Source organism: Glycine max, chromosome 12 (genome assembly GCF_000004515.6).
Source record: "Glycine max cultivar Williams 82 chromosome 12, Glycine_max_v4.0, whole genome shotgun sequence".
NCBI classification, from domain to species: Eukaryota; Viridiplantae; Streptophyta; class Magnoliopsida; order Fabales; family Fabaceae; genus Glycine; species Glycine max.
This window is the reverse complement of record NC_038248.2, coordinates 32190676-32213533: the sequence shown is the minus strand read 5'-3', so window position 1 is coordinate 32213533 and position 22858 is coordinate 32190676. Positions and strand designations below refer to the sequence as shown.

General features: G+C 34.9%; 2 protein-coding genes across 2 annotated transcripts; one reads left to right on the top strand and one right to left on the bottom strand.

Annotated features, from left to right (window-relative positions):
* Positions 1–12854: 12854 nt before the first annotated feature.
* Positions 12855–16917, top strand: LOC100787942 (putative protein phosphatase 2C). The gene is made up of 5 exons (NM_001255873.2): positions 12855–13162; positions 14606–14851; positions 15591–15867; positions 16245–16399; positions 16526–16917. The coding sequence occupies exons 1-5, from the start codon at positions 13130–13132 to the stop codon at positions 16661–16663; spliced, it is 849 nt and encodes a 282-aa protein (NP_001242802.2). The 5' UTR covers positions 12855–13129; the 3' UTR covers positions 16664–16917.
* A 1802-nt stretch (positions 16918–18719) lies between these two features.
* On the bottom strand, positions 18720–20348 carry LOC100787416 (squamosa promoter-binding protein 1). Its single transcript, XM_003540074.4, has 2 exons — positions 19847–20348; positions 18720–19264 (listed from the first exon to the last, which is right to left on the bottom strand). The coding sequence occupies exons 1-2, from the start codon at positions 20191–20193 to the stop codon at positions 19039–19041; spliced, it is 573 nt and encodes a 190-aa protein (XP_003540122.1). The 5' UTR covers positions 20194–20348; the 3' UTR covers positions 18720–19038.
* Positions 20349–22858: the final 2510 nt, after the last annotated feature.

Here is a 22858-nt window from a genome sequence, read left to right as displayed (position 1 = left end):
AAGATTTTCCCAGACGCCCAAAATGGACTCGGATGAATGCACAAATTGATAAAAGAACATATTTTGGAAACGTTGGGTTGACTAAAATAGAGGAAATGAATCCTGAGTCCTAGCATCACATGACCATAAAAATTTGACACTTGAGTGTCCGCATAGGTGCATGCATAACCAGTTTTGCATAAAATTTCCAAATCATCATTTTTGCATTTGTGTCATGGAAATAGTGTGGGGCATCCCTTTTATCCTTGAACCAAACCAAACCCCGACATGTATCATGTCTAGCCATTCTACAAACCTTGAGCCAAAATCCTGACTCACCATAAACCTTGACCTAGGGTGAGAATGTCAATCCTTACCCTCGGAAGCAAAAAAGAAAAAAGGAAGGAAAATTTCCAATCAAAGAGTGGGAGAAAGCAAAAAGAAAAGAAAGAAAATTCCCAACCAAAGAATGGGAGAAAGTAAAAAAGAAGGAAAGAAAGTTCTTGATCGAAGAAGCTAGAAGAAATATGCAGAGAGGTCTTTGGACCGGACAATATCTGAACAATACAGAATTGTCACCAAATGAACGAAAAAAGAAGGAAAGGAAACCACGACCTAAAATGGTCTTCTCCTTTGATTACCAACCAAAATCCCGTGCGCTAGCGACTTTTTCGCCCCGCACTAAACAAAAACAGAAAAAGAAAAAGCCAACAAAAAAAAAATCAAAAGCCAAAAACACATAAAAGCCGAAAAACTCCCCAAAAGAACCCATTCCCAAGGGAAGTCCTATTTGATCCATGATCACGCATGTAATTTTTGATTTGATAGGAAATAATTTGCAAAGTCAAGTCATGACATATCTATGGTTCGGAATTAGGATGAAACACTTACCTGTGTGAGATTGATACACTTTGAGTGGATTTCTTCTATTTTTGTCGAACCCAGTGTTTCCTCTAAATGGTCATTTAGAAACGAAATGCTAACATCCAAAATCTCATTTATGGTTATGGGAGATTTCATCAGCAGACTCTCCTTCCCCGGTAGACGCATTGTTTTTCACTCAAAAAAGCATATGCTGCTCTAAATCAGTAGGAATATTTGTCTCTTTGCTAAAGCATGTTTGCATTTTAGTGGAGAAAACACCGAAACTTTTTCAAGTCTCACAAGTTATCCAGAACTACGTAGGTCTGAGTTCCTCATTGGAGGATACGTAGGAGCAAGAGCCTCGCTTTTGTCGACCACACCGCCTTTTGTTGCCATGACTCAAGAGCTGATAGCCCGCGGAGACACCTTACGGTTATCCGCACCTCGTCATTCAGTGACCCCAAGTGTGATTCACGAGCAGAGACCAATATGGTCATCTGCGCCCTTTCCGGAGATGTCAGCATTTTCCGATGGAGACTTTTCAAGTCTCACAAGTTATCAAGAACTACGTAGGTCTGAATTCCTCATTGGAGGATACGTAGGAGCAAGAGCCTTGCTTTTGTCGGCCGCCCCATAATCTTTGTCATACTGACCCTGAGGTCATGTGACGTGCACCCTTGTATCATCCAGAGGCGGCGGGCCCGATGATACGCGGAGATACCTTACGGTTATTCGCACCCTTTTGTCATCCAGAGGCGGCGGGCCCGATGACAAGCAGAGACCAAGTTTGGTCATTCTGCACCCTTGTATCATCCAGAGGCGGCGGGCCCGATGATACGCGGAGATACCTTACGGTTATTCGCACCCTTTTGTCATCCAGAGGCGGCGGGCCCGATGACAAGCAGAGACCAAGTTTGGTCATTCTGCACCCTTGTATCATCCAGAGGCGGCGGGCCCGATGATACGCGGAGATACCTTACGGTTATCCGCACCCTTTTGTCATCCAGAGGCGGCGGGCCCGATGACAAGCAGAGACCAAGTTTGGTCATTCTGCACCCTTGTATCATCCAGAGGCGGCGGGCCCGATGATACGCGGAGATACCTTACGGTTATCCGCACCCTTTTGTCATCCAGAGGCGGCGGGCTTGATAGCATGCAGAGGCTGACATAGTCTTCTGCACCTTTTGTTCCTCCGGGAACAATAAGTCATTTACATGTGGAAATTTCATGGTCACCCGCGACTCTCGTCAACCGAGAGGAGCGAAATTAGTGTCATACACTGATTTTCGTCCGGGGACCTTTGCTTGATGACATGCGACCATTCTTTGGTCCTTGTGAGGTGCTTGGCATCCATCATTAGGCAATTTGTGAAATTCTAGGAACGACAAGTCATGGTCACCCGCGACTCTCGTCAACCGAGAGGAGCGAAATTAGTGTCATACACTGATTTTCGTCCGGGGACCTTTGCTTGATGACATGCGACCATTCTTTGGTCCTTGTGAGGTGCTTGGCACCCATCATTAAGCAATTTGTGAAATTTTGGGAACAACAAGTCATTTGCATGTGGAGATTTTATGGTCACCCGCGACTCTCGTCAAATCGAGAGGAACGAAATTAGTGTCTTATCTTTACTTTCCTTTTATCTCCAATAAAAGACAAGTAAAGAGGGGCAACTGTCATACCCTAATTTCGTCCGGGGACCTTTGCTTGATGACATGCGACCATTCTTTGGTCCTTGTGAGGTGCTTGGCACCCATCGTTAGGCAATTTATGAAATTCCAGGACATGCCGAAAAACCAAAAAAATATTGATGCACAATCCGTAAGTTTCCGTGACACACCGGAAATCAAATGGAAGCATCGTTGCATAATTAAGTGAGGTTCCGTAACATTCCGTAAGTCAAAAAGGGGATGATTATGTAATCCGCAAGGTTCCGTAACATTACGGAAAGAAAACAAGTATCGTTACGAAATTCGTAAGTTTCCGTAACTTTACGAAAAAAGAATCACCAAAAAACAGCAGAAGGGGGTGTACTTAGTAAAAATGGGGGTGCAAATAGCACCCAGGCCCACTTGGGCCCTCCAGAATATTCCTCCAGAAGGCGGTTGCTTCTGGAGGAAGCAACCTGGCTCGCCTGGGCGAGCTGAGCTCGCCTGGGCGAGCTGGGCGGCAACCACCTCCCCTATTTTGCTATAAATAGGGGAGGAAGTGAAGAAGAAAAGGGGTTCAGCCCCTTTGGCACTTCTCTCTCTGTCGAATTTGCTTGGAAAAATTGTTTCCTTGAAGAAAATCTAAGCCGAGGCGCTTCCGAAACGTTTCCGTAACGTTTTCCGTGAGGAATCTCGCAAAGGTTTCAACCGTTCTTCGACGTTCTTCATTCGTTCTTCATCGTTCTTCAATCTTCAACGGGTAAGTACCTCGAACCAAGCTTTTCGATTCATTCTATGTACCCGTAGTGGTCCACATTGTGTTTCGTGCATTTTTATTCTCGTTTTGTTTACTTTTTATACCCCCCTGTGACGTGCTTAAGCCATTTTACTTAAGTCATTTCTCGCTTAACTAAAAAATAAAATAAATTTCCACCGAACGTTTGAATTGTATTATCCATTAACTTCGGTTAAAATAAATTCCGACCGTTCGGTCGTGCCGTAACCACGTTGGAAATCAAAAAGAGGTAAAAAATAATATAATAATCAAAAAGACATCTTTTAGTAAAATAAAGCGGAAAATCAATCGGACGTTTTCTCTTTGGGATTTCTCATTCTTAATCGAATTGATTAATAACTAAAGTGAAACTAAAGGCTAAAATCAATTCGCCTAGTCAAGCTCGTCCATAAAAATAGGCTTTTGAAGTTTGTCATTTCATTTTCTCACTAAGTAAAATGGATCATTTTTAAGGTCCAACGCCTTAAAATGATCACCTCTTAAAATAAAAAAGAATCACTTGATAAGAAAGAACTACGTAGGTCTGATTTCCTCATCGCAATTGAGGAATACGTAGGAGCAAAGGGAAACACCCTTGTCGACCACAAAAAAGGAAAAATATAAAAAGGATATAAGGACATAAAAGGGAACGTAAAAATCAAAGTCATGTTTGCACATTCGATTAAAGGTTGCCGTCCCTTGGGACGGACGTATGGGGTGCTAATACCTTCCCCGTGCGTAAATACAACTCCCGAACCTTTCACTTAAAAGTTCGTAGATCGCGTCTTTTCCGGTTTTTCCGACGTTTTCCTCAAATAAACGTTGGTGGCGACTCCGCGCGTATTCCTTTCGTGGAACACGCATCCCGCGAGTCACGCGTCGCCCTCCCGCCGAAGGGTAGGTTGCGACAAGGTCAAATTAAAGCCATTCTACTGCAGCACTTCACTTTCACAGCTAGTTAGCTAGCTCTATAGCTATGGTAGGAGCAGTAAAGTGTGTCATAATTGCCATGCCAGCCACTTGTCTGAGCAATGGTTTTGGTTTGAAAACAAAAAGTAGTGTAATGTAAATACTAAGTACTAACTAGTGTGTGATTGCTCTTGTTGCACATGCCAGCTCTACATTGAGTGCATACACAGAAGCAGTGAGGGAGCTGGCATGTGAGATATTGGAGCTAATAGCAGAGGGGTTGGGGGTCCCGGACACTTGGATATTCAGCAGGTTCATAAGGGATGTTGATAGAAAATGCAGCAAAGAAAATGCAACCATAGCTCTTCCTTGACATAATTCATTTCCCCTATTGTCTTTCCTAAATGCAGCAGAGAAATGTAGTAGATTCAGCATGAAAGGACCCTTTATGAATGTACCCTGAAACTTGTTTCTTTGTGGCATTTGTATTTAATTTGAATTAATGTATTAATTCTTTGTGGCTTCTGATCAATTTGAATTTTGTTATTTTTTGAAAATTTTACTGCAACAGTAGATAATCAGGATATTGAAGAAAACCTAGACAATGATGTAACAAATTCATCAAATGAAAGGTAAAATGGTAACTTAAATACAGTCTGATGATTCTCATCATATATCCTTGTTTCTATTACTACTGTACTTAAATACAGTCTAAGGCAGAAAGCAAGGATTAAATTGCTTAAAGAAGGTGATAGTAATACAGCATTCTTTCATAAAACCATAAACTTCATAAGACATTATAATGCGATTCAAGGCATCTTCATTGATGATGTTTGGGTTCAGCAACCTAAAGTGGTTAAGGAAGAAGCTGTTAATTTTTTTGCTAGTAGATTCACTGAGGAAAGCTTAAACAGACCTACCTTGGATGGGGTCCAATTAAACAGGATTACTCACACGCAAAGGGAGGAGATGATTGTCCCTTTTACAGATCATGAACTTATGGAAGCTGTGTGGAGTTATGGAGGAGAGAAATGTCCTGGGCCGGATGGATTCAACTTTAATTTCATAAAGGAGTTTTGGGGGGTCTTAAAACCAGAATTTAGGAGATTCGTTGATGAATTTTATGTTAATGGAAGCTTCCCTAAGGGCAGTAATGCATTCTTTCTGGCCTTAATACCTAAATCACACAACCCCCAGATGTTTAATGACTATAGACCCATCTCCCTCATTGGCTGTATGTACAAAGTAATAGCCAAATTATTGGCAAACAGACTTAGCAAAGTGATGGCTGACCTTATTGATGAAAGGCAATCGGCTTTCATAAAAGAGTGTTTGATACTCTGATAACATTATTAATTTGTGATTTATTTTAGTGAGTCATAATATATGCATTACATTTGATTTATTTCTTTATATGTTTTATTCTAGATCAATGATGGGATTGTTATGGATGTAGTGCTCTACAATTGCAAAATTTGGCTATTTGTGTTTTAAGCCAAACTTGTAGTGCTTCGGGTTATGAAAGAAATTGGAGTATATTTGAACATATCCATTCAAAAAGAAGGAATAGGCTAGAGCATCAAAAGCTTGATGACCTTGTTTCTATTTGTTATAACTTGAGGTTACAATAAAGGTATTATTATATTGATTATGCTTTGATTGTTTACCTATTTTGCCTGGATTTTTTTATTGTTGATATATGAGCATTTTGATCAATTTAGGAATCGACTAAGACAACAAAATTATGACCCAATCAGTTTGGATTCCCTTGATGACCATTCTAATTAGGTGTTGGAGGAGTCACCACCATTCTTAACTCGTGAGGAGGTGGAGGCTTTATGTAATAATCTTGCAAACATGTCCATTCAATCAACTTTAGATGATATTGATATGTTTCTTAAAAACATTAGTATTTATTTGGTATCACTTACGTACTTATGTTAATTGTTAATTTGAATCTATAATGATGTTGTCATAGATAAATTAAATCTGGATGAATATGAGGATGATGATGTGCCACAACCACCAGACAACACCATGGAAGATGTTAATCCAAATGAAAGCAATATTGATGAAAAGTATCATTCTTTTGATGAAGAAGGATTACCTGAAGTTGACCCAACATTGACTCCTTCGATATAAATTATGGATGTTATCATATTGATGTTATTTGTGTTTTCATTTCAAAACTTATCTTGGACTTGTGTAATTGTCTTATTGAATTAGAACTTGTGTTATTAACTTTAATACTTCAATTGTTATTTTGAATTTTGTAGTATGAATAGATTTTTCTTATTAAAATAATGCTAGTCATATACTTATATATAATAAATACATATATAATTTTGAATTTCTTAATATATATCAGGTCAAGCCGGGTCAATTACTGACCCACCGGTTGGACCACTGGACCACTGGCCCACTAACCCACTACCTCGATCGGGTCAATGACCAAACCGAATTTCACAACTTTTCTCCCATGTACCATTCAAAGATTCAAGGGAAAATAAAACCTATTTGCGCAAAAAATATTAATTAATTTAAAGTAAGTCAACACTCCATAAATAGGATTTTCCCATTAGAAGCTAGACCACCAAAAGGAAGTGGTTATCAAAAGCATACTAGACTGACCATGTTTTCCATATTAAACTGTAACAAGTAAGAGTGTTTGCGATGTGGTTTGGTGTGATTTTGGCTTAAAAGTAGTTCGGACCAAACAAAAAATATTAAGTGCAATGCGGATTGATTCAATTTAAATTAATTATGAAATCCAAACCAAAACAATCTTTTATGGTTTGGTTCAATTTGATTTTTGCAGTTTTAAAATTTTGTTAGTAAGTATTAAAAAACTAAAAAATTCCAAAAATGTTATTAATTCAATGTGACATTGGATAAGTTGACAAAACTTGAATAGTAATTAATTCAACGGTATAATAGACAACAAAATTTTCAATAATTGAACTTAAAGTAAAACAATAATTGTTTCCAAGTTGAATAATAACCATTTAACTTAAATAAAACCATTCAACTTAAAAGTAAAAATAGTACATCATACTTATTTTCATGTTCCAACATTGAACTTAAAAAAATAATAGTAAAACAACATATATAATACTTCCTTCCAGTTACATAAACTTAGAAAGTAAATATCCAACAACATAACACTAATTGCAACAAAAGTCCAAAACCATAGAGTTGTGCATCCTGCAAAATATAAAGCATCATCAATTGCAATAAAAGACAATTACTTGCATTTTAGAAAAATAAACATAATTAAGTTAAAAATTATATATCATACCATATCAAGCGAATTAACTCCAAGTGTTGTTACTAATCAAACTTAATGGCAAATTCTCTTCAGTTAGTGGTGGGATTAAGACAATTTCTAAAAATTTATAAAATATAATAATCAATATGAATGAAAAATTAGACAATAATAATTAAATATTTGTACTAGTTAAAAATACAATTAAAATAATACCTTGCTCAAGTTTTTCAATGTCATCTATGAGCTCTTCAAAAGAAACTTAACCATGGGGAGAGTTGACACCTATGACGTGTATAGATTAATGCTTCAACTATCTTTGCTGAAAGAGAAAACTCCTGTAGCAAATAAGCACTTTACCTCTATTGTTGAAAGCATACTCTAAAGCAATAGTAGTCACACAATAGCCAACAAATCTATTGCAATGTGACTAAGAATATTATATTTTCTAGAATTCACCTACTACCATAACAAGATGTCAAAAGTGCTACTTTTCTTTTCCAAAGCCTCCATGAAATACAAATTCACTTCATTTTATTCATACTCGCATTAAAATTCATGTCTTTCTCAAATTCCATAGCAAATTGCATTTTAGGTACATCAAAAACTTATATTCTCATTTTAGAAGAGGGTTGTGTAGAAGTTTCAACGTGTTGTCCACTACTAATATAAACCTTATACACTTCAAACATGTGAGCTGATAGAAACCAAGAATAGAAAGTGAAGATATAAAAAATTCTTCATATATTTCTCGAGATATTTTCTTATGAAGTTTTTCTATAGCAACTATAGTGGCCTCCAGTTTAGGAGGTGGTTTTGTGTCAAACTTTCCAAATATGACATTTTGGAATGTAAGAATAATTTTGCATGGATCTTAATTAAATGTTGCACAATGTTATGGGTGTTTAATTTTAGTTCTATTAGCATATGGTTCTTAGCTTTTTCTTATCTTCTTGATAATATTAGGGTTAAATATGTTTTAGATTCTTGATATGGTTTTTATCTTCTTGATTAGCTTTTAGTCCCTAGAAAAAGCAGTGGTCTTCTTTAGGTCCTTCATTTATGGAAATGTGTATCCTTCACAAAAAGTCATATTTGTGTGAATTAAAAACATATTTAATCCTTGATATTATGATTTAAAAAATACCTCATGACAGGGTAAACTGTATTAATTTTAGTAATTAAGTGCCAATGATACTGTTTTTGTAATCAATTTAGGGGATATGCCATGTGTCGATGGTCAGTTGTGATGAGAATCCTAAAACTTCCCAAAGACAAGGACCTATGACCAGGAGCAGGACAGTCAGTGGATACCCTCCAACAAATGGCATCAGACATTCTTAACAAGGTCCAAGTGGAGAAGGATGAAGGCCTAGAGGTAGAGGCACTACCAAGAATTTTAATTGTTGCTGAAGGCCCAGACTAATTTAAAGGCCCATGCCAAATATGTTTTTTTTTATTTCTATTTTTTCATTGTCATTTTGGTCCAAACTAATTTGAAGACCCATGCAATTTCTTTTCAAATTTTCATTTTTTAATTTTAAATTAAATAAAATTGGTGCCTTTCCCGCTGCACCTCAGATGCACTACATGTATTGAACTCGTTTTCAATAAAGGGACATTTTGGCATTTTGTGAATATTTTGTGAGAGCTTCTCTCTGGGTTCCTTATTGAACCAATCTATGACTTATCAAGGTAATCTTTGTGGCGTCTATCCTGACTTTTCTTCTCTCTCTAGAAGTGGCGTCATCTGAACTCTGTGACCTGTATCAAGCGATCCACTCCTAACAAGGTTCACATCAAGTTGAAAGTGTCAAGGGCATTTGGTCATAAAAGCCTGAAGATACATTTGAGCTCAAAACCATATGTAACTGTGGAGATGATAGAAGATGATGCAAAGTTTCTTATACTAGCAAGTGATGGGTTATGGAAGCTAACATTTGAAAAATGAAGAAATCATAACACACATCTAATGAATATGTCCCTTTTTTCTTTAAACTCTCAAATACCTGCATATTATGCATTAATAACATCTTTTTTATTGAAATTATTGAATGTAATGTCAAATCAAGAAGCAGTTAGTGCTATCAAAGATGTTAAGGATGCTAGGTCTGCAACAAAGGTGCTTACTGAAGAGGCAAAGAACAGGAAAAGCTCAGTTGTTGTGAAATTTTAGTGATAAGTAAACTCACATAGTAGATTTTTATCTACGAACTTGAAAGTGTAACGTAACATATACTTTAGTGTAATGTCGATACCCTTTAGGTGTTATTATGTCATGCCATTCAATGTGCGATATTTTATCTCCTTTAATTTCATACAAATGAAATGTTATTCTCAATTGGACAAAAAATTTAGAATTCTTTTATGCAACTTCTAATTATCATCAATAAAATGTGCAATATGACAAAAATAATTCAAATTTTGCACAAAGATGCAACAGTGAGTAGTTAGACTTACACCGAAAATAAATTAACATATTTTTCAACTTTTGTTTTTCATTTAGATAAAGATTCCAACAAATCCTACCTGGAATTGGAAATTTAAGTTGCAAGAAACTCATGGAAGAGCGAAATCCCTCTCACTCAACAAACTTAAAATACAACTCGACCACATTGATTATCCTAGCAAGAGCTTGTCTACTTGCACCATTGACATCAAAATGAACATTGGTAAGAACACTATTAGTTCCCTTCCCATCTTCTTTTTTCATTTGTGCAAAGGCAAAAGTTTGTTGAGAAGGATCTAAAGATTCTTTTGGAAACTTGAGACATTTTTTCAACAAATGGTTTATGAGATTACCCGTACCATTTATATGAGAATCAACAACATAAGACTTGAAGCAACAAAAGGGTAAAAGGGATCTACCAAAGCTCATGGAAGACGTGGCCGCATATGGAAGATCATCGTCAATGGGGTTGATAGGTTCGTAGCAGATCGAACAAATGATGCCGGTGAAGTCACCGTCGTGGTCTACCCTCACTTTTGGTGGGTAGCACCATTTCTGGAAAACTCATCTCTTGATGATGCTTCTTTCTCCGCTTAGAAATCTCCACTTCATAACGCTGAGCTCCTTTGTCATTCAAAAATGTGGGCTGATCATTATTTTCGGCGTTGTGGATTTTGCTTCGTGATAAGAAATTGGACGATTATTGTGGTAAGTTATAATTTGAAATTAAGATGAGATTTGCGGTTATTTAATACTATTGTTTTTAAAATTTTAGAATTCTCCCCGGCTAGCATGTAACCGTATGTTATCACAAGCATCAGCCTCTCCAGCCAGATGGCACTTAATGATTGGCCGAGACTATAGTGTGTTTGGATGAAGCAATTTAACAGGGGAATTCATTTTTTCAAGGAATTGAAAATAATTCATGATAAAATAGCTTGTTTGGATAAAGTATTTGAAAGGATATTTAATTTTTGGTATTTTTATGAGTCATTTTGATTGACTAAAATAGTGGAATTTCAAATTCTCTAAAAAAATATAGAATTTGAAATTCTTTTTTTGGAGATGCTCACTTTAACTCATGTTCTTATTCGTGACTCTTTCTTGTTCAACACTCATAACTACGGGTGACTAAAGTTTTTACGATCGATATCAACATAAGTTATTTTTCACTGACGTTGGCCGAGGTTTTTTCGGTCAGAATTTTTTTGTATGATGTCAACCAAAGCTATTTTTTTGCCGATATCGATTAAGATTTTTTTTAGATGATGTTGGTTAGGGTTATTTTCTCACTGACGTCAGTCATGAGAAATTTTTGCTAGCGTCGGCCAAGGATTTTTTTGGTCGTTGTCATCTAGGTTTTTTCAGTTGATGTTGACCAATGATTTTTTTTCTACTGACATCGGTCATGACTAACTTTTGAGTAGACACCTGTTAGGATTTTTCAGTCGACGTCAACTAGGTTTTTTCAGTCAACATCAGCCAAAACTATTTTTTAGCTAATATCGGCTAGGGTTATTTTTAGCCAATGTTAACTAGGGTGTTTTGACTGATGTTAACTAGATTTTCTTAGCTGACGCCGGTTAGGATTTTTTTCTGACATCGACTAGGGTTTTCTGGCTGACATCTACTAGAGCTATATTTTAACCACATTAGCTAGGTTTTTTGGTTGATTTTGGCTAGGGTTTTTTCTGCTAACACCAACTAAGTATTTTTGACCGACATTTGGCATGACTATTTTTAGTCGACATCGACTAGATTCTTACAGTCGACATCCACCAGAGTTTTTTCGGTCAACATCAGTTAGAGCTATTTTTTAGCCAACATTAGCCAAGACTATTTTATAGCTGATGTTGGGTAGGGTATTTGGTCCGACATTGGTCAGGGCTATTTTTTAGCCAACTTTGGCTAGGGATTTTTCGGCCAACGTTGACCAATGATGCTTTTCAGCCGACATCGGGTAGGTTCTATTGGTCGACATCGACCAAACTATTTTTTAGCAGATATTGGATAGATTTTTTTGTCAATGCCTACTATGATTTTTTAGGCCGACGTTGACTAAAAATAGTCTTGGTCAATGTCGTTTGAAAAGATCCTAGCCGATGTCGGCCAAACAAACCCTAGCCAACATCGACTGAAAAATAGACTCAACCAATGTTGGCCAAAAAATAGCCTCGACTGATGTCAGTTAACAAATATTCTCAACATACTTTGACAAAAAAAAAACTTATTTGATGTTGACCGAAAAATAGCCTTAGTTGATGTCGGTTTAAAAACATCACTGGTTGTAGTCAGACAAAACAATCCTAGTTAAAATTGTCAATATTTTATATTTATAAATTATTAAAAATTGAAAATATTTTTTAATTAATATTTCAAAATTAGATTGTGTTTATTTTCTATAAAGTTTAATATTAAAATTTCATCTATTTAAAATATAAAATTGAAATTTTGTATATGGAGAAAATTAAATTACCCTATCCAAACAAAAAATTTAAAATGAAAGAAATTTAAATTAATTTATCTAAATAAAATATTTGAAAAATGAAAAAAATTAAAATTAAAGTAATTCAAATTCTAAATATTTCAAAATATTTCAAATTCTTTAAAATTTTAAAATTCCTGATTCAAACATCACATGCTCCGTGGAATAATTTCTCCCCTGCAAGGGTGAAAATAATGGTTAAGAAAATAAATACTTTGGAAGTATTACTTTAATTTGCTCTGAACTTTACAATAAAATCATATAGTAGTATTATTTGCATTGAATATTTTATTTTTAATGATAAATTGACAAACTGTTAAATAAAGCGGTACACTTTAATTTAATGATGAACTCAAAAGTGGACAAGGTGGGGACAAGCGGCCAATGGAACACCGCCACGTGTGGGCGAGAACGCGTCTTCGTAATTGCGACGTACGCGGCATGGTATTGAGAAGTAGCAAAAAAAGTCGTGTCAACGCGACAATGATCCTCATCATCTCACACACAACACACTCGTCTTTCTCTTCTCACTTTTCAGTTCTGCCTTCTAACGAAATCCCTTCTATTCTATTCTTTCTCCACCTCTTCTCTCCCCTGTCTTCTTCTTAATTACCCTCCCTCATTGCGTGCACCCCCCAAAAAATAAGAAGATATACATAAAAATAAAACACACCCTCTACGTGTCCACACTCTCTGATCACAACACACCCGCTTAATTAAATCTCTATATATAAACCCCTTCAGGCACTCCACTATGACGGGCAAAGAAATTTTTCATAAGATGAAGGTATGCATACATGGACCCCATCCTATATATAGCTTACTACTATCTAATTTATATATTTTGCGCGCTTCTTTGGCTTTGTTTCTATTCATTTGTCGGTGTTGATCTCTTTGTCAATCAGTTCGATGGAAAGCTTACGTTACTTAAATTTGATAAACCCTGTCCTTATATTTCGTGCCTTTTATGGTTGTAAATGTAATTTTTACTATGGCATGTAGTTTGTGTGTGCCTACTATTTCTTTCTTCATTGACGGTAACAGTGTCTTTGTTGTCACTGTTTACCTTTCTGGATTCTGAATTCGGATCTATATATAGGGAAAGCTATGTCACTAAACTGGTGATGTAACTTGCGTAATAGGTGATCATAATTAATTTCAGGTTATGTCTATGCTTGAAAATTTATTCCAGAACCAGAAACAGTTAACTAAATGGCCTATAGTCTAGTAGCTCCATCTTTATAATTAAATCATATCATTAAGGTTTTCTTTCTTTGCTCATTTGTATTATCCCACTATATATAGGTTTATATGATATAAAAAAACGAAGATATTAGAGTATTTTGCTACAGACACTTTGCAAAATCTGTTGTGCTATAGTGTGTGAGTGATCATATTTGAGGTATTAAATTTGTTGGTTAATGGGGATGGTTGGGAGGTTAATTACTGGTCAGTGGTCATAAAATATCAATTTTTATGTGGTCATCAGCAACTTTTAGAATCAAATGCTCCTCCATGACTGTTGGAGGGTGAATCACGGGTTCAATATATACCCAGTTGCACAACTGTGTTTTTGACCACAAGGACACAGAAGGAATGGAAAAAGTCAATTATACCCCATATGAAGAGTGGGTTGCCTTTAGTATCATCTGAGCCAGTTGATAATTCCAGCTAGCTGCAATATCAATCAACCATATGCAGATGGTCCTAATGAGTTAAGAAATGCTATCTATTGAACAAAAAGAAAACCTCTGACCCTGTGACGTGTGTAGAAATTAAGATATTAAAATAAAATACTTAGGTAAATGGAAGCTGTGACTGACAAGTTCAAAGATAAGGAAGTGTAAAAATGACAACATAATTATAATGATTGATTACGCTTTACAATAGACATTCTTGGTTTGCAAAATAATACACATTTCGTGATATGAGAGAACCCAAGTATGTGTGTGGACATATTTCAAATTTACTTTTGAATTCCTTAAAAGATGATGCCCTTAGCTACTTATTTTGAAATACACCAGAATATCTTAGAAGTTACCTTTGACACACAGCTTCAAGAAATTCAACTTTGTTAGATAAATTGCCTATGTTTGTGCTTGTGGACTAGAGTAGTTCAAAAGTTTTCACTCAGATATTTCTCAGAGACCTGATTCTCGTTGCTTCATAACTCTCAATTTTCCGGGTTTTCTATTCTGACTGTCTTTTGATATGATTATGTTGCTTGCAGGAAAAAGTTTTGGGATCATCTGATCCCGATTCAGGTAAAGGAAAGAGCAAGATGAAGAAGCACATAACTCATGGCTTTCACTTGGTAAAGGGAAGATCAGGTCATGCCATGGAAGACTATCTTGTTGCTCAATTTAAGCAAGTTGACAACAAAGAGTTGGGTTTATTTGCAATATTTGATGGCCACTCTGGTCACAGTGTACCTGATTACTTGAAGTCTCATTTGTTTGATAATATCTTGAAAGAGGTAATGAGGGTTCGTAATCTTTTCCAGTTACTTAATCTATATGTGAGCTGAGTTGATTTGAAGCCTAAAAACTATTTTTGAGTTTTAAGGCAGATATGCAAGACCTCAAAGTTTAATTGAAAAAGTAGCAATGTCAGTGCAAGTTGAATGAATTTGATTACTATGTTTTAGGAATTTAAATAGAATAGAAATGGAATATTTTTGTTTGTTATGAGAAGTTTCTGAAACTTTGGCTTTTACTCGTATCATGGTGTCGTGTGTCGAATGGCGTCTTATGATCTATGCAGCCAACCTCACCTAGTGGATAAGGCTTTGTTGTTATTGTTAGAAGTTTCTGTTTTTTCTATTTCCTTTTCCTTCTATGCACTTTTTGGTGTATTTTTCTCGGTCATTCTAGTTTTTGTTTTGGCTTTGCATTTTTATCCCTTTTGTTTGGATTTAGTTTGAGGCAGAAACAAAATACACTGACTCTTCACTTTATCATCATAGATCGTCATATATGGTAATGGTAATATTGCTGACTTTTGTTTTAGTTACTTTAAACATCATATTTAGTGTTGGATTGTCATATATGATAATGTTGTTGACTTCTTTAACATAGTTACTTTAAAAGTCATATTTAGTGGGATTTCTAATTGATTAACAGTATGAAAATTTTATATTGACAGTATATGAAACTTAAACTTTTCAAATAAAATGCATGTCTATGACTCCTGTTTCCCCCCATTTCTTCATGTAGCCTAACTTCTGGACAGAACCTGCTGAGGCTGTTAAGAGAGCATATAGTATAACTGATTCTACTATTTTAGACAAATCAGGTGAATTGGGTAGAGGGGGTTCAACTGCGGTTACAGCAATATTGATCAACTGTTACAAGCTACTAGTGGCCAATATTGGGGATTCCCGGGCTGTCTTATGTAAGAATGGCGTAGCCAAACAACTATCGGTGGATCATGAACCAAGCATAGAAAGTGAAGATATAAAAAACAGAGGTGGTTTTGTGTCAAACTTCCCAGGTATGACATTTTCGAATGTAAGATAATAATTTTGCATTGATCTTAATATTGCACAATGTCATGGGTGCTTAATTTTAGCTCTATTAGCATATGGTTCTTAGCTTGTTCTTATCTTCTTGATAATATTAGGGTTAAATATGTTTTAGTTTCTTGATATGGTTCTTATCTTCTTGATGTTAGCTTTTAGTCCCAAGAAAAACAGTGGTCTTCTTTAGGTCCTTCATTTATGGAAATGTGTATACTTCACAAAAAGTCATATTTGTGTGAATTATTTAATTCTTGATATTATGATTTTTAAAAAAAAATCTCATGACAGGGAAAACTGTATTAATTTCAGTAATTAAGTGCCAATGATACTGTTTTTGTAATCAATTTAGGGGATGTGCCACGTGTCGATGGTCAGTTGGCAGTGTCAAGGGCATTTGGTGACAAAAGCCTGAAGATACATTTGAGCTCAGAACCATATGTAACTGTGGAGATGATAGAAGATGATGCAGAGTTTCTTATACTAGCCAGTGATGGGTTATGGAAGGTAACATTTGAAAAATGAAGAAATCATGAGACACACATCTAATGAATGATTCCTTTTTTTTCTTTAAACACTCAAATACCTGCATATTCTGCACTAATAACATCTTTTTTATTGAAATTATTGAAGGTAATGTCAAATCAAGAAGCAGTTAGTGCTATCAGAGATGTTAAGGATGCTAGATCTGCAGCAAAGGTGCTTACTGAAGAAGCAAAGAACAGGAAAAGCTCAGATGATATCTCTTGCGTTGTTGTGAAATTTCAGTGATCAGTAAACTCACATAGTATATTTTTATCTACGAACTTGAAAGTGTAACATATACTTTAGTGTAATGTTGATACCTTTTAGGTGTTATTATGTCATGCCATTCAGTGTGTGATATTTAATCTTCTTTAATTTCATACAAATGAAACTGCTGAGAACGTGTTGTTTGATGTACCAATGTTCAAAAGGATTTAGTTTTGGATTGTGTAGACCAAAATAATTCGTATGAATGCAAGGAAGTTTGGTCAGTCTCTATCATCTTGAAAAGCCTTCTGGAAATTCATTAGCCATCCATTTGTGCCTCTGAAACACCTATGCTTGTATTTTGATACTTCACCTACTTGTATTTTGAGCGAAATATGTGTGAAGTATTCAGTGTTAGACTTATAATTTATATGTTGTTTTTATTAATGTTTTAAAAAGAATATATTTAATTTGAATTTGTATTTGTATATGCCGAATTATGATTATATATTTATTATGTTTTTATAAATTATATATATAACTATTAATTGTTATTAAATACAATTTTTTTATTTACATTATTTAATAACTATAACTTTTATATAAAATAGGAAAGAAACTAATTTAAATACTAAATTATTTATTTTTACTGCAATTTAACTACTAAATTATTGATATTATCTTTCTAGTCATACATATAAACCACCATTGAGGAAAAAATGTATAAAAAAGATTAGATTTTTATCTTAAAAAAAAAGACGACCAAAATAGACGTCGGAAGAAATCATTAAAGAAGATTTAAGAATTAATAAAATTTCTAAAACTTTAATTTTTAATTATATTGAATGGCATAATGATTTTTATCTTAAGAAAAAGAAGAAGACCAAAGTTGGAAGAAATCATTAAAGAAGATTTAAGAATTAACAAAAATTCTAAGACTTTAATTTTTAATTATATTGAATGGCGTAGTGTGATATGTATAATTAACTTTACTTAGTAAGACTTCATTGATGTTATATTTTAAACATTTGTTAATAGGCTATCACTTTTAAATAACATATATTATGTGTTAAAATAAAGTTGTGAGATAAACTACTTATTAGCTTTTAAATTGTATGGAATTTTACAAACCTACTTCATTTTATAAAAACTTTGAATTCATAGTTAGAGTAATTAAATTTGTATTCTAGATAAAATTATTAAATTAACAAGTTGAGAAAATTTGATATTTGGTTTCAATTGATACGCGTGTGTTGTATCTTTACATTGTAGTTATTTTTTGGCACTCTTCCCTCTGCCCACTGGCCTGCCCCACGTTGGTGGTGTGTGAGAAATTGGGCAAGACTATTATACATTTTGTTGAACCTGTGAAACCCTTTTTGAAATTAACAGGATATGGCTTTGCATAAACAAAGGCATTTAATCCTGACACAGCAGTCGTCACCAAAAAATAAAATCTTGACACAGCATAGAAAGGAAATTACAATTTAGTCCGGAATGATCCAATAGAGAATTAATGTTACTCACCTTGTTATATAGTCTTTGAAAATTTCATTTATATACACTTAAAGAGTACATTGCATTGAAATTTTAAAATATTTTTTTAGAATAAAAAAATTATGTAAATTTTAAAAGATCACATAAGAATGTAATGAACTATTTTTTTTTTTAAAAAAAAAATGACCAATTTTTAAAAGGTCATTGTAAGCATATTAACAATTTCAAAGTTTATTTTGTATGACCATTGTTTCAAAACAGCAACAACACAAGTAGCAAATAACATCTTTTTACCGAATCATATATATCTATTTACTTTGCATGCTTGGACCCCTTTTCAGTCACAGCCGTTTTATGACTTCTCAACGGTAACCAGAAGTTCCGATTATGTTGTGGAGATACTTGAGTTATGATAAAAAGGAAATAAAATTTATCTATAGTAAACCCTGAATAGGGAAAAAAAGAATTATAAACATGTATCCTTTTAAATAATTAGTTTGAGTTTCAAACAGAATCTAGCACCTAATGGTGTAGTTTATTAGCATATATAGCATGAAAAAAGGAATGAAAGTAAGAAGTAATGATCGAAATACAAACGTGAATGCCCAAAAGAAGCAATAGCTTTTTATTCTAATCCAATGGAAGATAAGAGCACACCATTCAAGAAGGGTGCTTCAATAGGATAACAATGGTAATGAGGCAAACAGAAACAAAAGGCACTCTTTATCTAAATAAGAAAAACATAGAGCTCAGGAAACTAGCTTACATTGCATAATAAGACACCAGGCTTTGGATGTTGGAAGTTGTGATTTTTATTCTTACTCATGTGAACATACAAAGTGGTCTTTATTACATGCCTTGGCTTGTAAGAAACCAGAGGCTGACAGAAGAGAGAGAGCTAGCTGAACACTTTGGCTTCATCTGATGTTGAAAGACTTGTATTCAGAACTCCCTGTTAGGTTCATCTGAATTCTCCCCCTCTCATCTGCAAGCCTGCAATGTGTTGTTTCCTTAGGGTGTTGGCCTTTGCTGTTGCCCTCATTGGCAGCTTCCGGGTTGGTTTTCCTGCGCCGTTCGTTGTGTCCAGCCAACCGTCTGCGGCAGCTTCTCTTGGATTCGTCAAACTCCGCCAGATCATGGAACCTACACACACTCATCACCGGAAGAAGTGCTTTAAGTTTACACTATTTGACACTTCTTGGAAAAGAAAAAAAAAAGACTAACAAGGAAAGAAAAGTGCAAGAAGGTATAAATAATGAAGTTCAATTACATAAAGAGTGTTTCTGTTATATTCATAGATGATGTTTCCTTATTATTCCTTTGTCATAATTTGTTTAGGAGCATTCAAACTTTTGCAGTCATTGATTGAGGCTTATTTTTTGTTACTAGTCGATTGAAGGTTTTAAATTGCAGTTGCAGTCATGATTGTCACCATCTTTGATATTGCAGAAAATTTTGGACTAATGTGGTTGATATGGTCACAATTGCGGTCACAATATGTTGTAGCTGAAATCTTGATTTTAATTGAAGGTTTATAGGTAGTGCTGGTGCTAATGATTGCATTGATACAAAAATATAGTAGTTAGTTTCAAAAGAAAATGAACTAAAATAAGATAATGGGAAAGCAAAATCAAGCCTTCCATGCGTAGTAAAATGGTATAAAAACAATACAAATTCACTCTCAAGAGAAAATACTGAAGATGAGGGGATATTGAACGAACACACCTGCTACATTGCTGACAAAACCTCTGCCTCAGTCCTGCAACCACCACAACAGGTGCCTTGGAATGAAACTCACACACCTTGTGGCGGCGATGGTACCTCTTTGCATCAGTTAAATCAGCACCACACCTCTCTGCTTGACATGAAGGTGGAGAAACCCCTCCACCACCCCCACTTGACCCTCTTCTCCCACCACCACTACTAACCCCTATCTTCTTCTCTTCTTCAGTAATATTAACACCACTTTCATCCTCCTCCTCCCCTTCATTTTCCACTTCCTCATCCACTGTGCTATTCTTTCTCACCCTCTCAAACAATGTTTTCTTCCTCTCCACTCTCCTACCTTCCATTCTGCAACAAAAGGGGAGGAGAAAGGTGATGGTGACAATGATGGAGATAATGGAGGATCAAGTAAGTATGCTTGTTGTTGAGCCAGGACTTTTTGGAGCAATGAAGTGAAAGAGGGAGTGTTTATATGAAGCAGAAAGGTGCAAAAGGTGTGTGGACCACGCAGGCTCCATTTTGTTAATTGTGTGCTTTTTGTAAGCATAAAGGTAGGGGAATAGTGCAATAGAGGAGGGTCTTGGAATTTTTTTTTATCTTTAATTATAAGCTAATAGAGGAAAAGGTTAAATCCCAATTCCTTGCAGTAAAGTGGCAACTGGGAAGTGGGTATTGTTTTTGAATGAATGGTGTGTCATGAGTTGAAAGTGATAGTGCTGATGGCGCGTCAATGATAAATGCTTAACCATTGGTACTCAAGGGATTACAAATTGGAAGGAAGAGGATTTTGCTTCTGTTTGTTCTTGTTATTTTGTTGTTGTGATTTCTGATACGATGCAGAGGAAGGACCATATCACATGCCTAGCCAACCCTTTCTCACATAACTTTATTTTGTAACTACAAAGGAGTGATTCTTTATAATTAAAATAAGAGTTTAATTGTACTAATAGATTACAAGTTTTTTTTTATACTAGTGTGTATGGTAAGTTTGATGAGGTGATGATTTCGAATCTTCTTCCTAACAAACTAATATTTATCTATAAAAGAAATTAAACTCTTGAAACAATGAGAAATAGAAAATATCAACAAGGCTAGTATGGACTTTTCCAAAGCAGGCTTGATATGCAAATTATGAAAGGTTCCGTGTATGTTTGGTTCCACGGTGGCACCACAAAAAACCATTTTTTCACTGTGAAAATCTAAAAGCTACAAAGAGTTGTAGTTCCTTCGAGGTGAAAAAATAATTGATTATCTTTCACTCTATCACAGAACCAAACACTCTAATATCCATCAGGAATCAGAATTCATGGAGCAATCCTTTGGATTGTTTCACAACTAATCTAAAGAAGAAAATTATCAGCTCTTACTTTTCACTGCCAGAATGACAATTACATCCATATAGGTACGGTAGTAACATAACTACACAAGTAAAGTTTTTGAGTGGAATTAGGTAGTTCTTGTCTCTGTCTCTGTTGTACTTAGCTTTATTCACTATAATAGTGAGATTGAGCATTAATTTATATGCATAGGTTGAGAGCTACAGCTTCATTGCATTTTATATCATATACCCGTAGTGTAAAGTACTCATAGCACTAGCTAAGGCTAGACCCTAGAGAGTAGAGACACCAAATTTTTCATATTGAAGAAGAAAATTCACCTTTACTACATAGATGATGAGCAGTAGCAAACTGTTACCTCGCCCTTGGTCTTTCTAATTTATCCCTCTCTAACCTCATCTTCAATATTTGCCTCTAGCATGACTTTTGTTGCATTTTGTGACAATAATTGATCATGTTTATGCGATTAAGCAGTTAATTTGTGTAGTTATTTGAATTATGAAAATAATTCTTATTCTGGTAGAATCTTTGTGGTATAAATGATATCAAGTTGCAATAGTACTATTATGGCCACAACATGTGGTGCTGACATGACCTTGCACGCTAGTACCGTGGTTTCACAAGATGCCATCGTACTCAGTACTTGATGCGAGTTTTCACCATGGACGGTATCTAGATATAGCGGACAAAAACAAACGATTCAACCTTATCTATGTTCAATCATTGAGGATTTGGCTTCATTTCACCCAACTTTTATTCACTTCAACCTTTGTCCAACATAATTCATATTAGTGCTTGTTTGGTTTACATTTAGGAGTTCTCCAAATGACTATTCATTCTAAAGACAGGAATTCTTATTCCTCACAAAACATGCATGAAAATATATGTTTGTTTAATCTAACAATCAAGTGTTCAACCAAACATGCATTTAATCTTTAGCACCAACAATATATTAATACTTCTAATACATTTTTTTTCTTGTTGCTTAAAATTTATTATAAACTATAAAATCATGATTGAGAATTGTTAATCAAGAGCCAGACACATTATTTTGCAATTCTTAACAAATTTCAGTCAATAATAAATAATATATTTTGAAAAAATGTGTTTAGAATGTGTTACTAACATTAATTTCATGCAAGTGAAAACAAATGCTTTGCACCTTTCTCAGGTAGGATCACTCGATCATGTCATGGCAACTTAGAGAACCTGAGAGAGCAAGGTTTGAACCTTGTTAACATCTAAAATAAGTTGGTAAACCTTCTTTTATGCATCATGCATGTGATTCTAGTAATCCTTGTGGACCCATTTAAGTAAAAGTTCTTGTAGTGTCTATCTTTTTTTTAGGTGGAGTATTATATGTTACGAAAGATTTGTACCTAATCAAGTACCAAATAGGTGGTTAAAAATTAAATCAAAAGAAGAAAGGACTTAACAGAAATCATGCAGTATATCAATGGGTTACAGTTTTAATCGACATCTCTTTTGTGCAAAAGAAATCCGTACTATTAAGCAATTTTCTTTTTTTTCTTTCATTCACGTACGTAACCAAAAGGTCCAAAACCCAAAATTTAAACAAGAAACCAAGCTTCTTTTGCACTTGAACCAACACGTTTTTTACGGTTTTCACAAATATCTTCTTTTGGAGGGTAGGGTTACATTAAATATGAGTATT

Coding starts and splice junctions, on each gene's coding strand:
- LOC100787942 (NM_001255873.2), top strand. CDS start 13,130: ATGACGGGCAAAGAAATTTTTCATAAGATGAAG. Junction 13,163..14,605: donor AAATTTTTCATAAGATGAAG/GTATGCATACAT, acceptor TGTTGCTTGCAG/GAAAAAGTTTTGGGATCATC. Junction 15,868..16,244: donor TTTTGTGTCAAACTTCCCAG/GTATGACATTTT, acceptor TAATCAATTTAG/GGGATGTGCCACGTGTCGAT.
- LOC100787416 (XM_003540074.4), bottom strand. CDS start 20,193: ATGGAAGGTAGGAGAGTGGAGAGGAAGAAAACATTGTTTGAGAGGGTG. Junction 19,265..19,846: donor TTTTGTCAGCAATGTAGCAG/GTGTGTTCGTTC, acceptor GAGTGTGTGTAG/GTTCCATGATCTGGCGGAGT.